Here is a 19,977-nt window from a genome sequence, read left to right as displayed (position 1 = left end):
TGTAGACACAGCAGAGCTTTATCAGCAAGCCCACTTTCTAATGACCATATGATGGCATGGAACAACAACCCACAGGTGCTCTCAGCAGCCTTTAGCAGATTTATCAAGGTAGTACAAAGCTCTGCAGGTATTTACAACTTAATGAGCAGTAACCTTGGTCTTTTCTACAGACACTTCCAGCAGCTTGTCCTCCTTATGTCCCCTCATCCAGTCAAACTGCAGCCTTCCATACTGAGTTGTCCCACAGGAATCCAAAGTAAAGAAGCTGTGTCGGGCGGCCGTTGGGATCACATGATGGAAGCAGGTGGAGGGCAGCTCCAGGGTGTCTTTCATCTGGATCGTTTGCACCACCCTCTGATGTACTGATACCTGGTCGGGCTGCACAGAGGGGATGGATGTCACAGGTGGTCTGGCATTAGAAGGCTTCACTAGATGCTCTGTAACAGCTAACCTTGCTGCTCTTGGAGAACGGAAACCCTGGAGAGAAATAAGCGTGTACAGGCGCTTCCTCCACTCAGCCATGGGCGTATGGTCAATTTGGTCTCTGATAAGATGGACAGATTGATCAACTTGTTCAGAGTAATCAGAATAGAGTGAGTGACCGGGACATTTAGTCTGGACAGTCTGAGCTTGAATGCTGGACAGTACAGATCTCAGTGCAGGAGAACTAGTAAGTCCAGTGTTCAGACGTACCCCCCCAGTGTTAGTCTGAACGCTGAAGTGTGTAGCCTTCGGAGTGAAAGGAGAAAGCTCAGCAGTAGTGTAGAGTTTTCCACGGCATGACGAGCTCTTTAAGTTGTCTTTGTACTTCTTGTAGAGCTTCAAGACTTTTCGATCAAGAGGGAGCGCTGCTTGCTCCATTATCTGGTCATACTTCTCTCTGGACAGGAGGAACATTTTGTCCTTGATTGGTGAGTGTTCAGTGGGACCAAGGTGTGGTTGTGGTTGAATCTCCTGAGGGGCTGGAGAAGCAGATCTTGCTATCTGGGGTTGACACATCCAATCCTGGGGCTCTATAGGCTGGATGTACTCGGTAATCCTGAGCTCTGTGGGTGTGGAAAGGTCCAGATAACACAAAGAATGTGAGATCACAAGAAGGACTTTAAATAGTTGAATTTAAGCTGTGTCCTGAGGCTCCATGAATGAATGAACACATTTAGAATGCAGTGTTGATGACAGTAACCTCCATTTGTGGTGAAAGTATCTGCAGAAGCCATAGGATGCTCCACTGGAAGTTTGGGCAACTCTACAGGAAAAAAAAAAGTTGAATGAAAAAGGGAAAAATATTGATTTTCACTCCAAACTCTAACCTTTTCAGCACCATGTTGAGATAGCTATCTTCAACTAGGAAACAGGATGTTGTCTGCTTACTGGACACAGAGAGACGTGGAGGTGTGATGGTTTCACAAAGCTCTGTCGGAGCTTCAGGTCCAATTTCGTGATGTATGGTTGAGCTAGAAAAAAAACATTGTTTAAATTAATTCATGATTATTTCTGGAACTGCAAACCACGATACCACTATTCATTCTTAACACTTACAGGAAGTTTGCAGTCTTTGCTGAAGTAAACGCCAAACTGAATTCTTGCCTCTGATGCTTCACTGTTTCATGATCAGATATTTCGGTCCTTGTCTGGATGTTGCCGGACTGTTTCAGGAGAACAGTTCTATCCGTCTTCTCCTCTTTCTTCTCCTCTGCCCTTTCCTTTCCCTCCACCTCTCTACAAGGGTATTTCTTATCTTCTTTCCACTTTCCCACCTTCACATCTGCTTTATCCTCCTCTTTAATCTCTTTCTCAACTACAAATTCTTTCCTCCTCTTTTTCACATCTGTCCTCATTTCTTCGTCTTCCCCCTCATCTTCGTCGAACCAGAAAATTCTCGTGCTGAGCTCCTCCTTGTCGTGTGTTGTCTGTTCAGGATGAAGGCTATAAAACACCATGCCATCCCAGCACTCTGTTTGGTCGCGCACCTTCCCTTTCACCCCCCAGCTCCGGATCACAGAGTTGGGGATGTAGCCGTCTGGAGCTATGGGCCATTTCGGAGGCTCCATCTTCACATCAGCAGTTCGAGACAGGATGTGATATTTGGCCCTCTTCCTCAGCTTGGGCACCAGACTGGTTCAGTTTTACCCAGCATGAAGCTGTAATTGCATACAAAACAATTATCACTCCACATTCCAATAAGACATTTAAAAATAGATTAACACATACTTATTTCTAACTCACTAGGATAACCTTTCTGGGTGCTTTATTCATCCTTCTCTTCTTTGCTAGTACTTCCTGCAGGCTGTTATCGCAGAGAGTCAGCTTTGCTGTTCAGAGGCCTCTCTAAGTTCGGTAGCCGTCCATTTTCATTTTAAATTTAAACACTTAGATTTGAACTTTAACAATTAATGCACAAAATGGAACTCACAACAGGTCTGCCATTCCAAAACCGGTAACAAGTGTTTGTATGCTTAAGGTAGTACATGATTATGAATAATATATGAGAGTGCAAAAATATTTTCTAAAAAAGGGTTTTCCCTTCTATCCAATCAGAGAAGGTCAAACACTGTGCATCACATTGAAAAGCTACCATGCCCATGGCCAAGGATGTATGATTTTCACCCAGCATCAGTATTTGATGCCCTATGTGGACAGATTTTGAGTCTTATGCTAAAGGTAGCTTGAGTCCTAATAGTTGCTCATTGTAGCTCTAATAATGTGCTGGGAGAGCACAGTGATTTTCACGGGTACTTCCATTACAAACAGTAGTAATACACAATGTCATACTAAACAAATATAACTAAGAAATGGTACAGTATATTACAGTACATTTTGTTATATTCATTCTCTTTTATGTATGTATTTTCTGTATTCTATTTAATTATATTATATTTTCTTTCTTACAGTTTGGGTAAAATGAATTAAGCAGGGGCTACTTCATCTCTAGGAGTAATGCAATAAAATCTAGCAGTGTTAAATATATGGAAGTTGGCGGAGCCTGGTGGAGTTCTTATTGTAAAGAGTGAGTGATGGTTGAAATCATACAAATATATACTACATATAAACTACATACCACATATTATGAAATTTCAAATGATTATTGCAGCTTATCTTTCCACATTTATTGTCCATGGAGTAGTGGGTCACAAGCATTAATGTGCAACAAAACAAACTGTCCCTCAATCTCTATGACAATGAAATATCTGCTATTATTTAATCATTCAACCAAAAAAAAAAAAGGTTCATTCGCAAAATCCAGAGGATGTAGAATTTTATTGGATTCTTCTTTTACAGTTTTTGCAGCAGTAGGTGCAAAACAAACAGATAAATGGCAATTTTACACCTGCTGTTTTATCACGTTATTGCTAATGTGAGGGAAGAAATTATGCTTTATTTGATATTGCCAGAGCCAAACTAAACTGCAAATGTACTTCCTGAGCTCACAGAGTACTGAAAATATAAAATGATCACCACTGATAATTAAACACCCTTTTCTCTAACTCAGTGTTTTACAAGCACAAGAACAGAAGATGAAAAACATCACATGAGTTACGGTACATATCAGATGAAGTAAGTTTAAATAAATTGCTGTACATGTTTGGTGATAAGTTCAGACAATAAATAAAAGAAGGAACAAACATGGCTTCTTCCTCTGGTTTCTCTTACTTGACTCTCTCTGTTTGGTGCTTCTTTCTTCAAAAAATACATCGCTCTATTGTCTAGACACACAAGGTGTGTAACTCTCCAGACAATATATGTTACTGATATTAAGATAAAAAACTAAAACCTTTCACATTTCTGTAGCAGTGTTGCAGTAAGACGTGGATTTAATTGGATTAAGCAATATTATTTAATGTCTGCAGATCAAAGTAAAAAGAAGACATGAAGCTGGCTGTTCTGAGCCTTATGGGATGGATTAAAGCATTAAATACAACGTCTGATGTTCCAAGAAATGAATATTTATCATGATGTAAGAAGATAATATTTTACTACTGAGAGAATTTAAAGATGAGCACCATGAAAGGTGATTTTTCCCAGTGAACCACTCCCAGAATTTCATCTGAACCCAGAACTCAAGTTATATTTTTTAAAATAAACTATACCAGCTCTATAGCTGGAGGTCAAAACCTCCACAAGGAACCTTTAAGTGTTGGGCTACAGGCAGAAGTGCATCATTTTCTAGCTATCTTTCTCTCCCCCTTTGTTCCTGGATTCCTATCTCAGTGGGCTATATTATGAGTGATATTCTGAAACTGATGTGATGACTTCTGCAGTCTTGTTCTGTATACATTTGACAACATAACATGAACATGTATTTGATTGTCATTTTGAGGTGTGTTTTATGTGGCTACTTAGGCTAAGCCAATCACCTGCCAGCTGTAGCGTAGTATTTATGATAGAGCCTATATATGCTACTGACCACAAGGCTTCCTCTGGACAGAGGCGCACAAGCTCCATCCACAAAAATTAGCAAGTATTCATATTTACATGGGCCCTACTCTTGTTTGTTACTCTCCAAAACTGCAGAGGGAGCTGTGGAAGCAGTCTAAACCAGAAATAAAAAGTAGGCAAAGCCAAACTTCACAGTTCTACTTCAGTTTGCAGAAGCTGTGTGTGTCCTGAGTTCTATGTGATGTTATGTTGTCTTTGGTCTTTATGAATACGTTAGTCATTTTATTATTAGTGCGAGCTGGAAGTAGGTGGAGAAGGAAGTGTTTGGGTTGGTCTGGGTGTCGTCTCCTCTAAGTGGAACCAACTATATGAGAAATGATCAGCACCCAGCATCAAATACTATGAACACCTAATAGTCTGAATTAAAGTAGTCAGAAAAGGCACCACAGGAAGTCACTTTTTGTCAGTCTGTAGATTACTGGTAGGAGATGCTGGACTCTTTCTCACACCCATCACCACCAACAAAACATTAGTTGTTGGGCTAGACTGGAAGACCAAGAACTGCTTAGCTTTCAATAGAAAGACACAAAGCATATGATACTATTATTCTAAAGTTGCAGATTAGTTAGAGGTAGCTTGAAACCCCCTTTGACTTTGAAAAAGACTGTAGATGTGTCTCATATTATGGGACATCCCAAGAGAATTGGGGCCAATGTAATTATTTTCTGGGTGCTCCTACCTGTCTTAACATACCTAATATAATTTTTTTTAGTGTCCCTAATCCTCTTTCGTACAGACCTGACTTTTAGAAAACTGTATGGACTTCCCACCATGTGGCTTTAAAAAATAACTTGATGTCAGGGACAGGACTGATTAACTAGTTCTTCAAGCAGTAAAATATTTTCAAAAGCTTCCAAAATGTTCCCAGACTAGAAAGTGATTAATAAGTGAAACTCTGATGAGATATGTCATATATTATGTTTAAAACATGCAACTTTTATGATGTGTTAGAAAGCAGATGGAAGCAAACTTTCAGTTTCTGTTTACATCAGATAAAGTTCAACACATTTTTCAACTACAGCTACGAGTCAGGAGACATCACTTTAATTCCAAGAGGCACTCACAGCAACACAGCTGCTCAATCGATGAAACACTTTTTTAGAGCTGCATAAAGATACGTCATGTCTTCAATGAAGTTACCACCTGAGATACAGGGCAGAGATTCTCACATGCGGTTAAAAGTGATAATTCTGTTTTAATATATTCACTTGTAACATCTGAAAGAACGGTGTATCAATAAATAGAAATAAAAACGGAAGACATCTTTTTAAAATAGGATTATTTACAGCTACTCTGAATAAATTGTAACAAACACACTAAAATGGTGCTGGACCAGAATCAAAGGCGCTACTGAATGATTGTCAATAGTGCAGATTGTGCTGTTTTAGTGGCATCTGTGTCATTTCAGACACAGCTGTACTCTATGTGCTACACGTGGCACCAAAATAGAGACAACATGAGAGGCTATGGAAGATTAAAGATGACAAAGAGTTTGAGAGAACATGAAAGTAATTTTGAGTGCTACTCAGTCTGCAAGTCAACATGTGAGGCATGTGATGTAGCTACATTTGAGCACAAACTTTAAATGATAGTTGAGCATCAATTCTTTAAGTAGAAGCTAAGAGGCATAGTTTTAGACAACATCCTTGTACTTGTACTAAAAGATGGGACAGTGGCATTTTTTCAACCACCTGAAAGAGAACTATTTACTGTCAACATTTTCTGAACCACACTTAAGAATTCCTTATTTTGTGTTATTTGGTTTTTACAAATAATTTCAAAAGAGAAAATTCTTATATATAAATATGTATAAATCAAGCTCATTTTACTTCTTAAAGATGCGTTTCTCCAGGCTAGCATACATTTTATATATTGTTTTCTTGTTATAGGAAGAAAATGAATATAGCAGATATATTTTGTACTGATTGTATACTGTATACCATGATTGGTTAACTTAATATGAATGATGTCAGATGGCAAAAGGCAGTTTTTGTTCTCTGGACTCTGAAAAAGAAACATTACACTTACATCTGAATGTCCTGTTGCGTTTTGCAGCTGTTGACAGATAATCTCTTGTTATCTCAAGTGCCCAGAAGCTGCCAAACAACAGCTGCCAAAAACAGCAAGCAAGAGAGCAGCAAAAAGAGCAAAAGAGCACGCACAACAGACTGTACACTCAAATTCTGCTCTTACAAATTTGTGCTTTCTTAACATGCTGCTCTTAAATGTTGACTTGCATTATTACTACCACTCAAAATTTGATTTGCCCTCACCTAAACCTTTTGCATTGTACTTTCATTAGTGGGCACCTCATGTCAGGTAAAGACTTGACAAACCCTTGAAGCCAGATGAAGCTAGATTTGATATGTTTTCCCTCAGCTACAGAAGAAACTGCATCTCTTTTTCATAGATTTGATACCATATCATCTATACCATTTCACTGAGGTCTGGAGCTCTGGGCCTATACTCACATGTTGCTGGGATCTGTGCAGAAAAGCAGTACTTGTATGATACATTATAACATATAATAGGTTATTACAAATCTTCAATAGTTTCATAAAATTTTGCAAAGTAACTACAAACTGAAGCACATTTTAGATATTGTGGACACAAATGATGCATATATTTAGTTGAATTTGCCTAAATGCAAGAGTCACATTGTCAACCATAGCAAGTTCTATTGCAACCCACTGAGGCTGCAACATTATACACCAGAATACAAAATTCCTGGATGAACAAACAATCAACAGAGGTATTATTATTAACATTAGCGAATGCTATATTGATACCCACTTCTAAATGGTTGAACATCTTACATGCTAACACAGCATGTTATCAGGCTTACATGTTAAATGCTAATATTTAGCATGTGAAGTACTTAGCATGGCTAAACCACAATTTAGCCATGCTAATATTAACATGTTAACTGCATTTTCCATGGCATGATGACATGCTAATAACACAAAGCCTAGGGCAACATGGTTAGATGGTAATGCTAATTTGACTGATGTACACATTTCGACATGCAAACTTTAGCACCTTTAGCACTTTAGCACTACTGATGATGCTACTGTTGGTAACAACGTTAGTTCATTTGAATCTACCACACCCAGAGTTTATGTCCAAATCACAAAAAATCCTCACTATTCTAACAAAAGAATGAAACAACTTCTATAAGCACTCACCCATTTTTTGGCTAATAATGTGTAACATTTTACAGAAATCTAAATTCTAGTTGTACAATACTGCCCTTGTAAATGAGTAAATAGGAGTAATTTCAGACACAGCTAATGTTTATCTAGCTAACGGTTAAGAAGTGAGAAAACAACGACCTTTTCAGAGTTTAGGGTCATTTAGCTTAAAGCTACAGTATGGAACTAAGACCCTTTTAACATTTTAGAGTCAAGTTTATTTCCAATCTCCTGCTACTGCTACCTTGATCTGAGAAAGGGTTTTACCAAAAATTGCAGCATTAAGTTTGGTTTACACTTAGGGAACTAAAAATATTGGACTATTTGTTACTAATTATTTCTTTGTGTAATTTATCATGAAAGGTTTTCAGTGAAACTTTAATAAGGGGTTAGAAAAAGAACCCAGGTCATCCGAGCTTTCTACCACACTTTTGCTTTCATTGACTTAACTTCAGTGTCACGTCTATTATAATCCTGCTTTCTTTCTGGAATACATTGCTCAAAAAAGTTAAAGAAAAACTTCTAAATCAGAGTTTAGCATCAAGTCAGTTAAACTTCTGGGACATTAATCTGGTCAGTAAAGTAGCAGAGGGCGTTGTTGATCAGTTTCAACTGCGTTGGTGTTAACACATGGGGGCCATACACAGTACTGAGTACCATTTTGAGTTGCTGGAATGAAGTTTCATTAAAATGGACTAACCTGTAGCATCACTTTTCCCTCTGCAGGTTGATCATTTTTATTTCTATTAAATCAGATGTGTTCCCTTAATTTTTTTTGAGCAGTGTACATTCATCAGTGAAAAAAATTGTTTTCTTGTTAATCATGAGACACGTTTCGCGAAATTCTTATTTCGCAAAACATCCTGAGACAGGCTGACAATATCAAAGTATGACTGAACTGAATGCTAATAAGAGTGTACCACACAGTGCGACTAACACCCGGTCACACTATGAAACTAAACCTCTCCTTCATTCTTGCAAAAATAATACTATAAAGAAATCTGAGCGTAGACATAAGTGTAGAAATTATCCACAGGGGGATGCATTCAGTTCACCCACCATTCAAAGACTGGGACACATCTCCTCATCTTCAGGCAGGAACCTTCTCAAACTGTCTGTGCTAAGCCACCTGTCTACTGAAGCAGAAAGGTTCCAGTTTTTTTACACTAAAATTATGCATGGCTGTGAAGTATAATCAGGTTGAGGAAATTGAGCTCAAGCAGATGTCATTCTTGCAGAAGCATCTCTCGCCAGTCAAAGGTGTGGTTTGGTCCGTGTGTGAGGGGGAGGATGGGAGGGTCCACCAACTGCCACACACCCGTGTCTCCCTGCTCCTCACAGGAGCAGAAGCCCAGGTATGGAATCTGAAGACCAGGCAGAAAAATGAATGATTAATGTAAAGACGCAAGGAAACAACATGTACATGCTAAATAAGAGATAATAATGAACATCAAACACAGATGAGAACATTTTTGGTGATAACAAAGATGACCACGTTTTTTACAATGTCAAAAAACAAGTTCTGATCAATTAGATGAGAAACAGTATAAGTAATAACACTGGAGTGTGCCAGAATAGCCAAAAACTATAAATGTTTTCACTATTTTCCTTTTAGAAAGAAATATGTTGGATTTAAATTACCTTTTCTTAACGAATTGTTAATGTATTAATGTAATTGTCTTATTTGCCTCAAAAGAAGAAAATCAGGAACAAATTATGTTTCTTTATGCACCTTTTCAGATGTATGCATAATCAAAGAAAAAAATATTTAATAACTAAATTAGTTGCATTTCATTGGGACATGGATTTTCAGTGTCATCTTAAAGTCAAAGCATATTGCATTTCAGTGTTGTCCAGCAGAGAGCAGCAAAGATATGCTGTTAATCCAAAGTTTTCATGAGGAGGTAGGCATCATTAGTGCCAAAATAAAAACCAATTAAAGGTCCAATCATAGCTTGATACAAGGCTTAAGTTATTAGAGACAAGAAGCAAAATAATTCCAAATAAATATGTTTTTCATTTACGCAAAACACAGTATCTGAATATATGACAGGAAAATGCATAGAACAATGTGGATTTAATTTTACTTTTAAATTTATTTTAAATCTTGAGAGCAACATGCAGGTTTCCTTTAAATCCTTGCTGATCTGATTTATGAAAGCTTTCAACCCAACTGTTTATCCCTAATAAGCAGCTCAACAACCATCATCTGAACAGAAAGTTTGGCCTGGAAGGAATCCACAGACAGATTTGCAAGGTTTGGCTGTTGATTAACTAAAATTTATTATTAATTTGTTCATTCAAAGAGGTTGGATTTTGAATACCAATAAAAACGTTGGTACTCGTTTCGTCTCAAGCCAATTAGCTGAAACGAGTGTTTCAGCTAATTGGCTTGAGTTTCATTTGTCTGTTCATGTTACACATTGATTCTTTATGTCTCTGGGTTGTGTAAGTAAGGCACATTCAGTCACAATGGGAAGTAGTATAGGAACTAAGGGAATAAGATGGAAGAAATTATGGATGAACAGTGAAGTGGGATGTACAGAAGAGAGAAAATCTGATATGAACAAACCTTTCGGACTACTTGGATGAAGTCCTTGGCGTTCTGTGGGCTGCGGCCCTGCAGCTGGCGTGTACAGGCCTCTAAGGAAGACGCGTGGGCTACAATAAGCACGTTGTTTCCTATGGAGAGTGAAAACCCAGGCAGGATGCAACATCAACAGAGGACAAATCACATGAGAATGAAAACAAAAGCACAAAGTAAAACCTCACCTACACATAATCAACAACTTCTACAAAGAGCTCTGCTGTATTGCTCTTACCAGTGTTTCTGCAGTCTGACATGATATCTTTGGTCACTTGGTAGCTCCGACTCATGTAGTTCTCATACGATTCAGACACAGTGAGCTTGCTGACTGGAATTAGAGGTCTACATGGAGACATATAGCAATAGTCAGAAAAGCCATGGCACATTTAAACTTAAACTTACCTTTGCTTAAGGTTGTAGTTTGGAATTGCTTTCTGTGAAACAGATGAAAGGTGACAGCACTATTTAGGCACAACTGTACAATCCAATACAGCAGCTCTGCCATGAATTCCACTGTTAGAGGTTCCAGTTTCCCAGTTTGTGTTGAGAAGGTAATAATTCTACTATATGTTTATTATTGAGGTCAGAGTCATTGGTGGAGTCATACTGGAGTGTATTATATTTACAGGTGGGTCTAATGTTTTGGCCCAGGGTAAGGTGAAGTCATGGCAGAGCTGCTGTATTGGATTACATTAGTATAGGTGTACCCAATAAAATGGTCAGTGAGTTTATATAAACTCTATAAAGTCTTGAATATGTCATTTAGTTTTTCTATGCAAACAGCTTATTTTGTTAAAGTGGGCAAATACTCTCATTACTTTCACACAAAACATAATTAATTGCCCTGAGGTGTGCCACCTGTATGTTGTGTCCACACTGAAATGGGCGGCAGCCAGGTCAGTGGGGGGCATCCATGCTGGCAGGGAGTTCCCAGAAACCCATTTGGTCCATTCAAAAAGCCCTGGTTCCACTCTCACCTTCAGCTTGCCATCCTGCTGCAGACCTGATTACACAGAAGACAACTCATCAGATCTTCAAAGTAGAACAAAAATTCTACACTTCACTTTCCTTCATGTCACTGAAATAGTTTTAATTGAACAAAGTGAGTGCATAATCTTACCTTTCAGAATGTTCTGTGCGGTCTGAACACATCGCAGAGAGGGAGAACAGTACACAAAGTCTATCACCGTGTTACTCTCTAACAGGGCCTCACCTGGAAAAGCACATATGTAGCACACATACATGTCAGATTGCTCTTTACCACAACAGACCTAGAGCATCATGCATAGGTGACGTACCCACTAGTCGAGCCTGAATGGATCCTAACACAGTGATGGGAGAGTCCATGTCATAGTCTCTCTGTCCCCCCCACAGTGGCAAACTGGGAGGCATGTTGAGATTGGAACGTACATATCTACCTGCCAAACAACAAAAAGAGAAATGTAAATTGGCTTCTTTTTGTATTTATTTCTACAATCTATTATACTTATGGAGGATGATTAAAATTATTGGTGTGTGTGGGACTTCAAATCTCAGCCTAATCCTAAAATATTCTTCATGAAATTCTTTTCTGTTACTTCTGATGAGGATGTGATGAGCTAAGGGCGGCAGACAATGCGCTCACCTTTACTGTCTGAGCAGAGGGTGAGCCACTGTTTGCCAAAGACCACATCCATTCTCTCACCATGCCGGCAGACAAAAAGGGTTCGTTTGGGCTGCCGAGAGTGAGCACCACTCATCCGCAGCACCTGCTGGAAATGCATGTTTCACTTTAGTGAAAAGCAACAAACGTTAGAGACACAATTATTATTTACTGACACAAAAATACCTGCATTGGATGACAAATGAGACTGAGGGTGGGTGTGTCTCCAGGACTTGCGTTTTCATTGCGTCGGCTGTCCATCAGTCCATCAAACATCCATCTCTCCTTACTGGTCTTGTCACTGGGTCCACAGCTGAAGAAAGAATGAGACCTGTGGTGGACGAGGGGAACAGACATCACTTATACAGGAGAAACTGAACAACTTAATATAATAAAGAAACCCCAGGTCCCTAACTTATAGCTATTTAAGTAAATGTGGATGTTGGATGCTTGTGTAATTCCTGTTAAAGAAAAAAAAAAATCACAGTGGTATTTACAAAGAGCCCTAAATACATGTGTAAAACAACAGATAATTAGTTTTTATTCATTTGAAATTTCCTTTTTACTCCATTTCACAATCTGTTTATGCTTCTTTGAGAATAAAAGTGCAGTGATGTACTGTATTTATGTCTGGAAACCAATAAATCATTCAATCAAGATGGTTCATCCTCTGAATAGGAATCTACTTAACAAATGACAATGTGCCAAGTTCTTTTTTGAAAATTCTCATGTAGCAAATTGTGACCTGGTGGTTACATTATGAGATTCAGAGGTCACCAGAACTACATCAGTATGTTAACGTTAATGTTTTTTGTTTGCTAATTTTGTACGGGTTATACAAGGTGCCTACTCACCCATGGAAGACCCAGGTGTCAGATTCGTCAGCCAGGTTAATGTAGTTCTCTGGCAGCAGGCCTGACAGTCCGGTGGCCAGCGAGGTTCCGTACACCCAGCCTTCACTGGTATTACTCTGTTCCACTGGAGACATGAAGACAAAATCTCCAGGAACCAGCTCCAGCTCATCCTCATTCTGAGGTATGTAGGGGTACATCACTCGCAGGGTCTGCAAGTGTGACATGTAGACTTACTGACACTTATAAGTCTTCAAGAATGTCATGTGGCAATATATTCTGATGCTGTGGTACTCTTGCATTGCAGGTTTTTGTAGCACCTACCTCATGGTTAGCAAAACGAATGTCCCGGGAAAAAAGGACAGCTAGCCAATCACAGCCCAGCTTGACTTCAATGCCCTTTGCCAATTTCTCCAGTGATGGGAGGTGATCAGAGGGGAAGTTGTAGGCCAGAGTTACGTGGAGCTGCTTCTTGTGAGGCTCCACATGGACTTCTAATGTAAAGAGATGGAAGATGGATATCTGAGAAATCTATGTGTGACTGTACGAAAGACATCAAAGCTATATAAAAATTGTGAAAACAAACACACCACAAATTATTGGGGAGAGACACATAGTAAGTATATAGTAAGTTGGAACTGATGGAAGAAAAGATGGAAAAGATGGAATTTGGTCAATTAGTGTGTTAATATGAAGAGTAGTGCCCATAAAAACTATAATGCACTGTAGTTACATTGCAACAGAAACCAATGAGGAACAGTTTGAGCCCTCTAGGCCTGCAAAGCCAAACTAATGTGGTCTTAAAAGCAGAACTAAATTTCAACATAATCAACTCAATGCCCCTGAGAAGATATATCACATATATCATCAACTGCTTATGAAGATTTTCTTTCCGTTTTATATGAAGTTGCTAAAATCACCATAAAATCCCAGTGCATATCATAGAAATTCCCGATATCACTGCAGGAAAGAAGGAGCAGGAGCTATTTTGGGCATCAAAGCCCAGCCGTTTTTCCCATAGACAATGTTATGTGACTCACAGATGGAGCACTTCTATGGTTTGAATCAGCATTTAGCCCTACAGGTTAAAACACCAGCACAGAACTTGACGAACTGCATTAGAAAATGTTTGTATATGCACATAAAATGTTAACTCTGACTCCCACGGAGGACATTTAAGCACAAGGTTTTACATTCTTACAGTATATGTACACCGTTAGTGGAAGTTAAAGATGATGCTCCTGAAATCTATGGAAATGGTGAGAACTAGTGCTGCATAATTACTGTACCTAACGGCAATTGAGACGTCAGTCTATGCGATTATACAGTAGAACCACTGGCTGCAAATTAAATATGTGTGTGGATGTGGCCATGTATTCTCTGTTGATGTGCTGTATGCTCATCATCATTATTCAGTCTCTGAAATGTGTGTCACATGACTTTCCAGTGGGCAGTATTTTTCCAAAAAAGCAATTAGCAAAAAAATCTAGCAACTTTTTTCCAGACTTTAAGGTACTTTCCTTGAAATGAGTCACTAAAATGTTTCAGTCAATGTTCTCTACTCCTTCAGTGTTTGTGTTTAGTGTCTGTGCAACAGCACATTCAGTTAACCAAAAAGTAGGCAGAAAGCGGTGTGAATGATTATACAAAAGAAGCATAAATTAGGTGTGATCACACCAAAACAACCAGTCATTGTTTGACCCTGTAAACTACTCCTCTGTTGTTTTTGTTAAACTTAAATTTAACTCAAATTTAAGTTGAATACCTCTGCATGTTATTTTTTCAAAACATATGGAGTTCAGTTTTGTGAGTTAATCCCAATGTTTGGATTCAGCCTGTTCATGATAGTTCAGTCCGGATAAAATCAAAATGTTCAAAATATATAACCACAATATGACTTTTACACTAAATTGTGCATATTAGGAAGGAATACTGGATACTACAAGATGGCCACTAATCAGAAAAGTTGCACATTGCTTTATAATCCCCCCAAAAAAAACATTCTTCATGCTTCTGCATTCCAGTCAAAAGACGTTGCAAATGATAATAGTCCAAATGGATGAAATTCTGATAATAACAAGTCACTCCACTGTGTTTGTAAAATGTATTTGCTGTTTCCAATGACAGTGTGTAGGAAGAATGTTTTTTGGGCCCGTGCACATCATATGATCAATGCAGACATTGAAATAACACAGTTTGGGCACTCTGCCAATGCTGCTTCACAGCCCAAAAGCTGTTTCTCAGGGCTTATTGTTTCGTTCTTAAACATCCTTGAAGAGACAGTTTGGAATAAAGAAACATTAAAAGGCTTAAAGCTGGTGTTCTGGAGCCAAACGTAGCAAAAAACACATCTGTTCTTCTTATTCATTATGGGGGAGATAAAGAAGCTGGGGAACCAAACAGCTGAGATAATGAACAGACCACACCAGTAATACACTGAAAAAGTAAAGAATACGCACCTCCCATAAAATATTAAAGAAGTAGCAGGAGGGTTGAATTGCACAAACTAAACCATTATCAGTGCTGAAATCTGCTGAGTAAAACCAACCTTCAACATTTCCACATCAAGCAGAAATATGACTGAGTATTAGCGCTAAAACCACAGCCTCTAATCTGACTTGGCACTTAGCTGCCTGAAATACCGTTTGGCTGGCAGTCTCATTTTGGGCTGTATTTAAAAACAGTTACACTGACAGATAGAGTGAGAGCTTTAGTAATCCAACGTGACTGCCATCCACACCATGAAAGCTGCCACAAATTACATAGCAAATATAATCAACTGGTGCTGACACTCTGCAAAATACAGTGTTGAAGAAAGATAGTAAAGACAGACAGAGAGAAAGACATGCAGTTAAGAGTCCAAATGTGTTCTAAATCACGTCCCCCCTGTACCTGGTGCCTGCGATTCCTACCTGCCTTCTTTGTAGCCTCAGCAGCAAAGTCTGCTGCAAACTGTTTGAGGACTTCGGCTGACTGGTCCCCAACAAAGAGGCCAATAAAGTTGGAGGATGTGTAGAGTTCTAGGGGTAGTGGGCTGGGAAATCGACCCCGCCACTGCTGTACAGTAGCCTGGAGGGCCTCACATAGAGCTTCTACCTTGTTGTCTGCACACTGCATAGAAGGAAATAGAAATAGGCTGTTGTTCTTCATGTAGATGTGATGTCCAACATGACTGTCTTCAGCTGAATGCAATGCAACATTTGCCATTCTGACTGTGTACATGTTGTCTTACAACAATTTATTTTTCAGCAGCAGGAAGATGCATTTAACTAACTAAAGGCCGAACATTGACAGGCAGCATAGTCACTGTTCCACAAGAGTGAGTTTGAAAATGATGAAGAAAAGGCTGTGTCAGTGAGGAAGAGAAAAAAATCAGTTAGCTGTTAAAGCTGTAATTAATGAACACCATGAGCTTGAGGAACACAGTTAATCCCTTAAAACAAGTCCCGATTCCACTACAGTAGTTTGCAGTTGTGCAAAGGTATGTAAGAAAAAAGACTGCTACCTGGTAAAATGGATGTAAACAATGCTCTATTTACATACTGTTATTTGCTCAAATGATGACTGTGAAGAGCTCTGCTTGTAATTACACTTTTCGAATATAAAGTGCTTCACAAGACAGACAAGAAACACATGTAGCCCAACAAGATCAACTTGAGCAAGCACTAGGCAAACAGTGGAGAGGAAAAACTCCCCCTGGGGGAAGAAACCTCCAGCAGAACCAGGCTCAAGTTAAACGGCCATCTGCCTCGACCGGTTGGGGAGCAGGAAACAGCTATACAAACAAAACAATAATACAAACAACTACCACATCGGTCCTTGGGGAGACCAGTTCCAACGTAAAGACATTGTAATCTAATGGAGAGTCTTCCCAAGGACAGATTTGTTTTAGCTTACAGAAGATCGCAAAAGGCTCGCCGGTAGAGGTATGTTTTAAGGAGAGTTTTAAAAGATGTTACTGAGTCAGCTGATCTTATATCCTCGGGTAAGCTGTTCCAGAGTTTAGGGGCTCTAACTGAAAAGGCTCTGTCACCTCTAGTAGTCATTCTGACATTGGGGACATACAGAAGATTTCTACCAGAGGATCTCAGGCTACGTGCAGGCTCATAAGGCTTTAAAAGCTGGGATAAATAGCTGGGGGAAAGGCCATGCAGAGCTTTAAAAGTTATTAATAAAATCTTAAAATCAATCCTAAAAAATACTGGCAGCCAGTGTAAGGAAGCTAATACAGGAGTGATGTGATCATATTTTCTTTTTCTAGTTAAGAGTCTTGCAGCTGAATTCTGAACAATCTGGAGCCGATTAATAGATTTCTGGCTGAGACAGGTGAACAGACTGTTGCAATAGTCAAGGCGTGAGGAAATAAATGCGTGTAAGATTACTTCAGTGTCATGAAAAGAAAGAATTGAACGTATTTTGGAGATATTTCTAAGATGATAAAAACATGCCTGGACAAGCTTTGTGACATGATGCTCGAAGTTAAGTTTACTATCAAACCAAACACCAAGACTTTTTGCAGTGGGCTTAGAATTAGCTAAGAGAGAATCTGTGCAGGGCAGAATGTGTCTGGCTACACGCTGTGGACTGATGACAACTATTTCTGTTTTGTCAGAATTCAGCTGCAGGAAATTTTGAGCCATCCAGTTTTTTATCTCATTTATACACTCATGTAAGGAACTCAGTCCCCCGTGGTCTGATATCTTAAAGGGACAGTACAGCTGAGTGTCATCAGCATAGCAATGAAAAGAAACACCATGTTTGCGAATAATATGTCCCAAAGGGAGCATATACAAAGAGAACAAGATTGGCCCCAGCACTGAACCTTGTGGGACTCCGTACTTTACAGGAGAAAAAGATGACTTGTAGTTATTAACTGTAACACAAAACGATCTGTTGGACAGGTATGAGGAGAACCAGTCCAGTGCAGTGCCTTCTATTCCAGCCCAGTGCTTTAGCCGGTCTAACAAAATTTGGTGGTCTACTGTATCAAAAGCAGCACTAAGATCGAGGAGGACAAGAATAGAGCACAAACCAGCATCAGAAGCCAACAGAATGTCATTGGTTACCTTCAGTAGGGCGGTCTCTGTGCTGTGGTGTTTGCGAAAACCAGATTGCAATTCGTCAAAGATGTTATAGTTTTCTGCGGCTAGAAATAAGTGTTTAGACACGTACTTTTCTAAAATCTTTGATATGAAGGGTAGTTTGGAGATTGGTCTGTAGTTTTCGGGGGATGAGGGATCTAGACCAGGTTTTTTCAAAAGAGGTTGCACAGATGCAATTTTAAAATAATCTGGCACAATCCCAGTGGACAGAGAAGTATTGAAAATATTCAGGAGAGAGGGAGCAAGCGAATCAATGATCGAGATTAAGAACTTAGTTGGGATGACATCAACTGGGCTGGAAGATGGTTTCAAATATAATTTTATTAAAATTAAATCATTTATAAAGGATCAGTTCCATTCAACTTACCATGAAGAACTGACAGAGAGTGATGTGGGGGAAAATGTTGTGGGCTTTATTTTTACCACAAGTTACTCGGCTCTGCTGCCAGAAGTGGGAGAGCTGGTTCTGTAGTGGTCCACTAGGTCGCAGATACAGAACAAACTCTCGAGGCAGAGGGTCATCCAGGAATGGGTCGTCCACATGTGAAAACAGCCTGTAGAAGAATGAAGGTGAAGGGAATCATGGAGAAGTATTAGATTTTTTGTAGTGTGAGGACAGTCATACTACCATGTTTTTTTTTTTTTGTTCAATATTCAGCACAATTTTAAAAAAGTTTGTGCCCACTTACTTGTAGCACATATAAAATCTTAAAAGAGGAACTGGTTAAAAAAACAGCCCTGAATGCAAATTATTTCAGCTGTATGACCAGTTCACCACGGCTGGCACATTTCAGCCCTACAGCGCCTTTATAATTGGGTACATTCTGTTTTGAAATGTGATTCTGGGGGAGGATGCTTTTTTTGCCTGTTTATTTGCCGGTAACATTGACCCCTGAAGCAATTATAGCAGAGGTTTTGAATAAATAAAGTCCTTGGTCTTCATTCAAGATTTGAACAAATCTTATTTAAGCTACAATAACACACAAAACAGGCAACAACTAGAATTACTGCGATGTGGTTGTACGTCATGTATGTCTGTCTAAAGCAGATAAAATCATACAGATCAGACAAAACACTACAAAAAGACAGAAAAGGCAAAAAAACATCTGCTCTCCTTTCTCAATTGGTCAAATTCAGTTTATCTGCCATACTGTACCTAATGGAGCACCTCAAGGTTTTGTGCTGGGACTGTTTTGGGTTTGTCTGACATTACACCTTTGGACTCTGGGAGGAAAAAGGAAAAACCTAAACAGGCCTAAGCAGAACATGCAAACTCTAACTTTATTTTATGTCATTCTGTGAGTGATAATAAATCACAAGGCCTAGGGACAGTAGTTGCTGTAGTTGACTGTCCCTCATGCACAGACAGATATGGAAAGGAAAGCATTTATGCTCTTAGTTATAACCTTTGGTAATAGTCTTTTATTACAATTATTAAAATGAATTGATTTATTTTAACATTTTTGAATCAGGCTATTTACTTTTAGGCTGCATTACATTTTAACATTTAATATATTAGACTATAAGACCTGATAATGGTGTGATCAGACTTTTAACACCCTTCTACAGGAGAGGGCAGTGTAGCACACATTTTTTTTCCTTTTATTATGAATCTACTAAGAACACGTTTATTGTTTTAACTTACCAATCACATGCTGCTTGCACACTTCGACCTCCTGTTGATACAAGAGCTTTTAGTCTGTAAAAGAGAAAAAAAATAATAAATCAAATTATGTCCTCACCAGCACTGAGAATGAGAATCACCCACAGGTTACTCATCTGTTGTGTGTTCTAAAATTACTTTTCTTAAACTCAGAATGAGTTAACCATAACTCTAAGCAGCAGAAGAATGTGCTGAACTCTGTACAGCTTTCTGTAGAGGTTTGTGGTAGTAGATGGAAAATAAAATGTTGAACTGTTCTAGATCCACACCTATGTGGAAAGTCTGGCTATATAAACAGAGACACAGGAGCTTTTATGCAGGAAAATAAATATGGAAAAGGTTCAAAGTCTTTGACTAAATAGAAACGCCACCGGGTAAAAACAATGTCACTGGAAAAAGCCAACTGGTGAATTATTCAGGTTATTTCCCAGTTTGACTGGCTAAAAGAACAGTTGACACTGCAATGTCAAAATTGTAATAAATGCATTTTTGCAGCTCTATATG

The 19,977-nt window shown here is 38.9% G+C and overlaps 2 protein-coding genes across 4 annotated transcripts in view; both read right to left on the bottom strand.

Moving 5' to 3' along the window:
- Positions 1–99: 99 nt before the first annotated feature.
- LOC113147899 lies at positions 100–2,353 on the bottom strand. 2 transcript variants are annotated; one of them, XM_026339193.1, is made up of 5 exons: positions 2,227–2,353; positions 1,540–2,141; positions 1,372–1,454; positions 1,184–1,246; positions 100–1,046 (listed from the first exon to the last, which is right to left on the bottom strand). In XM_026339193.1, exons 2-5 carry the CDS (start codon positions 2,049–2,051, stop codon positions 139–141), a joined length of 1,566 nt encoding a protein of 521 aa, XP_026194978.1. In that variant the 5' UTR covers positions 2,052–2,141; positions 2,227–2,353; the 3' UTR covers positions 100–138. The 2 variants fall into 2 exon arrangements, with proteins under 2 accessions (XP_026194978.1, XP_026194988.1); XM_026339203.1 differs by having other exon boundaries at positions 2,236–2,344.
- An 886-nt stretch (positions 2,354–3,239) lies between these two features.
- Positions 3,240–19,977, bottom strand: part of ubash3bb (ubiquitin associated and SH3 domain containing Bb) — a 40,582-nt gene continuing 23,844 nt past the window's right edge. Inside the window, exons 2-14 of one of the 2 annotated variants that reach the window (XM_026370206.1) lie at positions 19,456–19,509; positions 18,178–18,364; positions 15,621–15,819; positions 13,033–13,202; positions 12,712–12,920; positions 12,044–12,188; positions 11,840–11,966; positions 11,514–11,633; positions 11,336–11,428; positions 11,074–11,218; positions 10,451–10,557; positions 10,201–10,310; positions 3,240–8,992 (exon numbers count right to left, since the gene is read on the bottom strand). In XM_026370206.1, coding sequence (XP_026225991.1) covers positions 8,855–8,992; positions 10,201–10,310; positions 10,451–10,557; positions 11,074–11,218; positions 11,336–11,428; positions 11,514–11,633; positions 11,840–11,966; positions 12,044–12,188; positions 12,712–12,920; positions 13,033–13,202; positions 15,621–15,819; positions 18,178–18,364; positions 19,456–19,509 — 1,804 coding nt within the window. In that variant the 3' untranslated portion in view covers positions 3,240–8,854. The remainder of the gene's footprint in view (positions 8,993–10,200; positions 10,311–10,450; positions 10,558–11,073; positions 11,219–11,335; positions 11,429–11,513; positions 11,634–11,839; positions 11,967–12,043; positions 12,189–12,711; positions 12,921–13,032; positions 13,203–15,620; positions 15,820–18,177; positions 18,365–19,455; positions 19,510–19,977) is intronic. The other variant, XM_026370214.1, reaches the window with a different exon arrangement.

Source organism: Anabas testudineus, chromosome 13 (assembly GCF_900324465.2).
Source record: "Anabas testudineus chromosome 13, fAnaTes1.2, whole genome shotgun sequence".
Taxonomy (NCBI): Eukaryota; Metazoa; Chordata; class Actinopteri; order Anabantiformes; family Anabantidae; genus Anabas; species Anabas testudineus.
The sequence above is the reverse complement of the archived record's forward strand: the minus strand, read 5'-3'. Positions and strand labels throughout refer to the sequence as shown.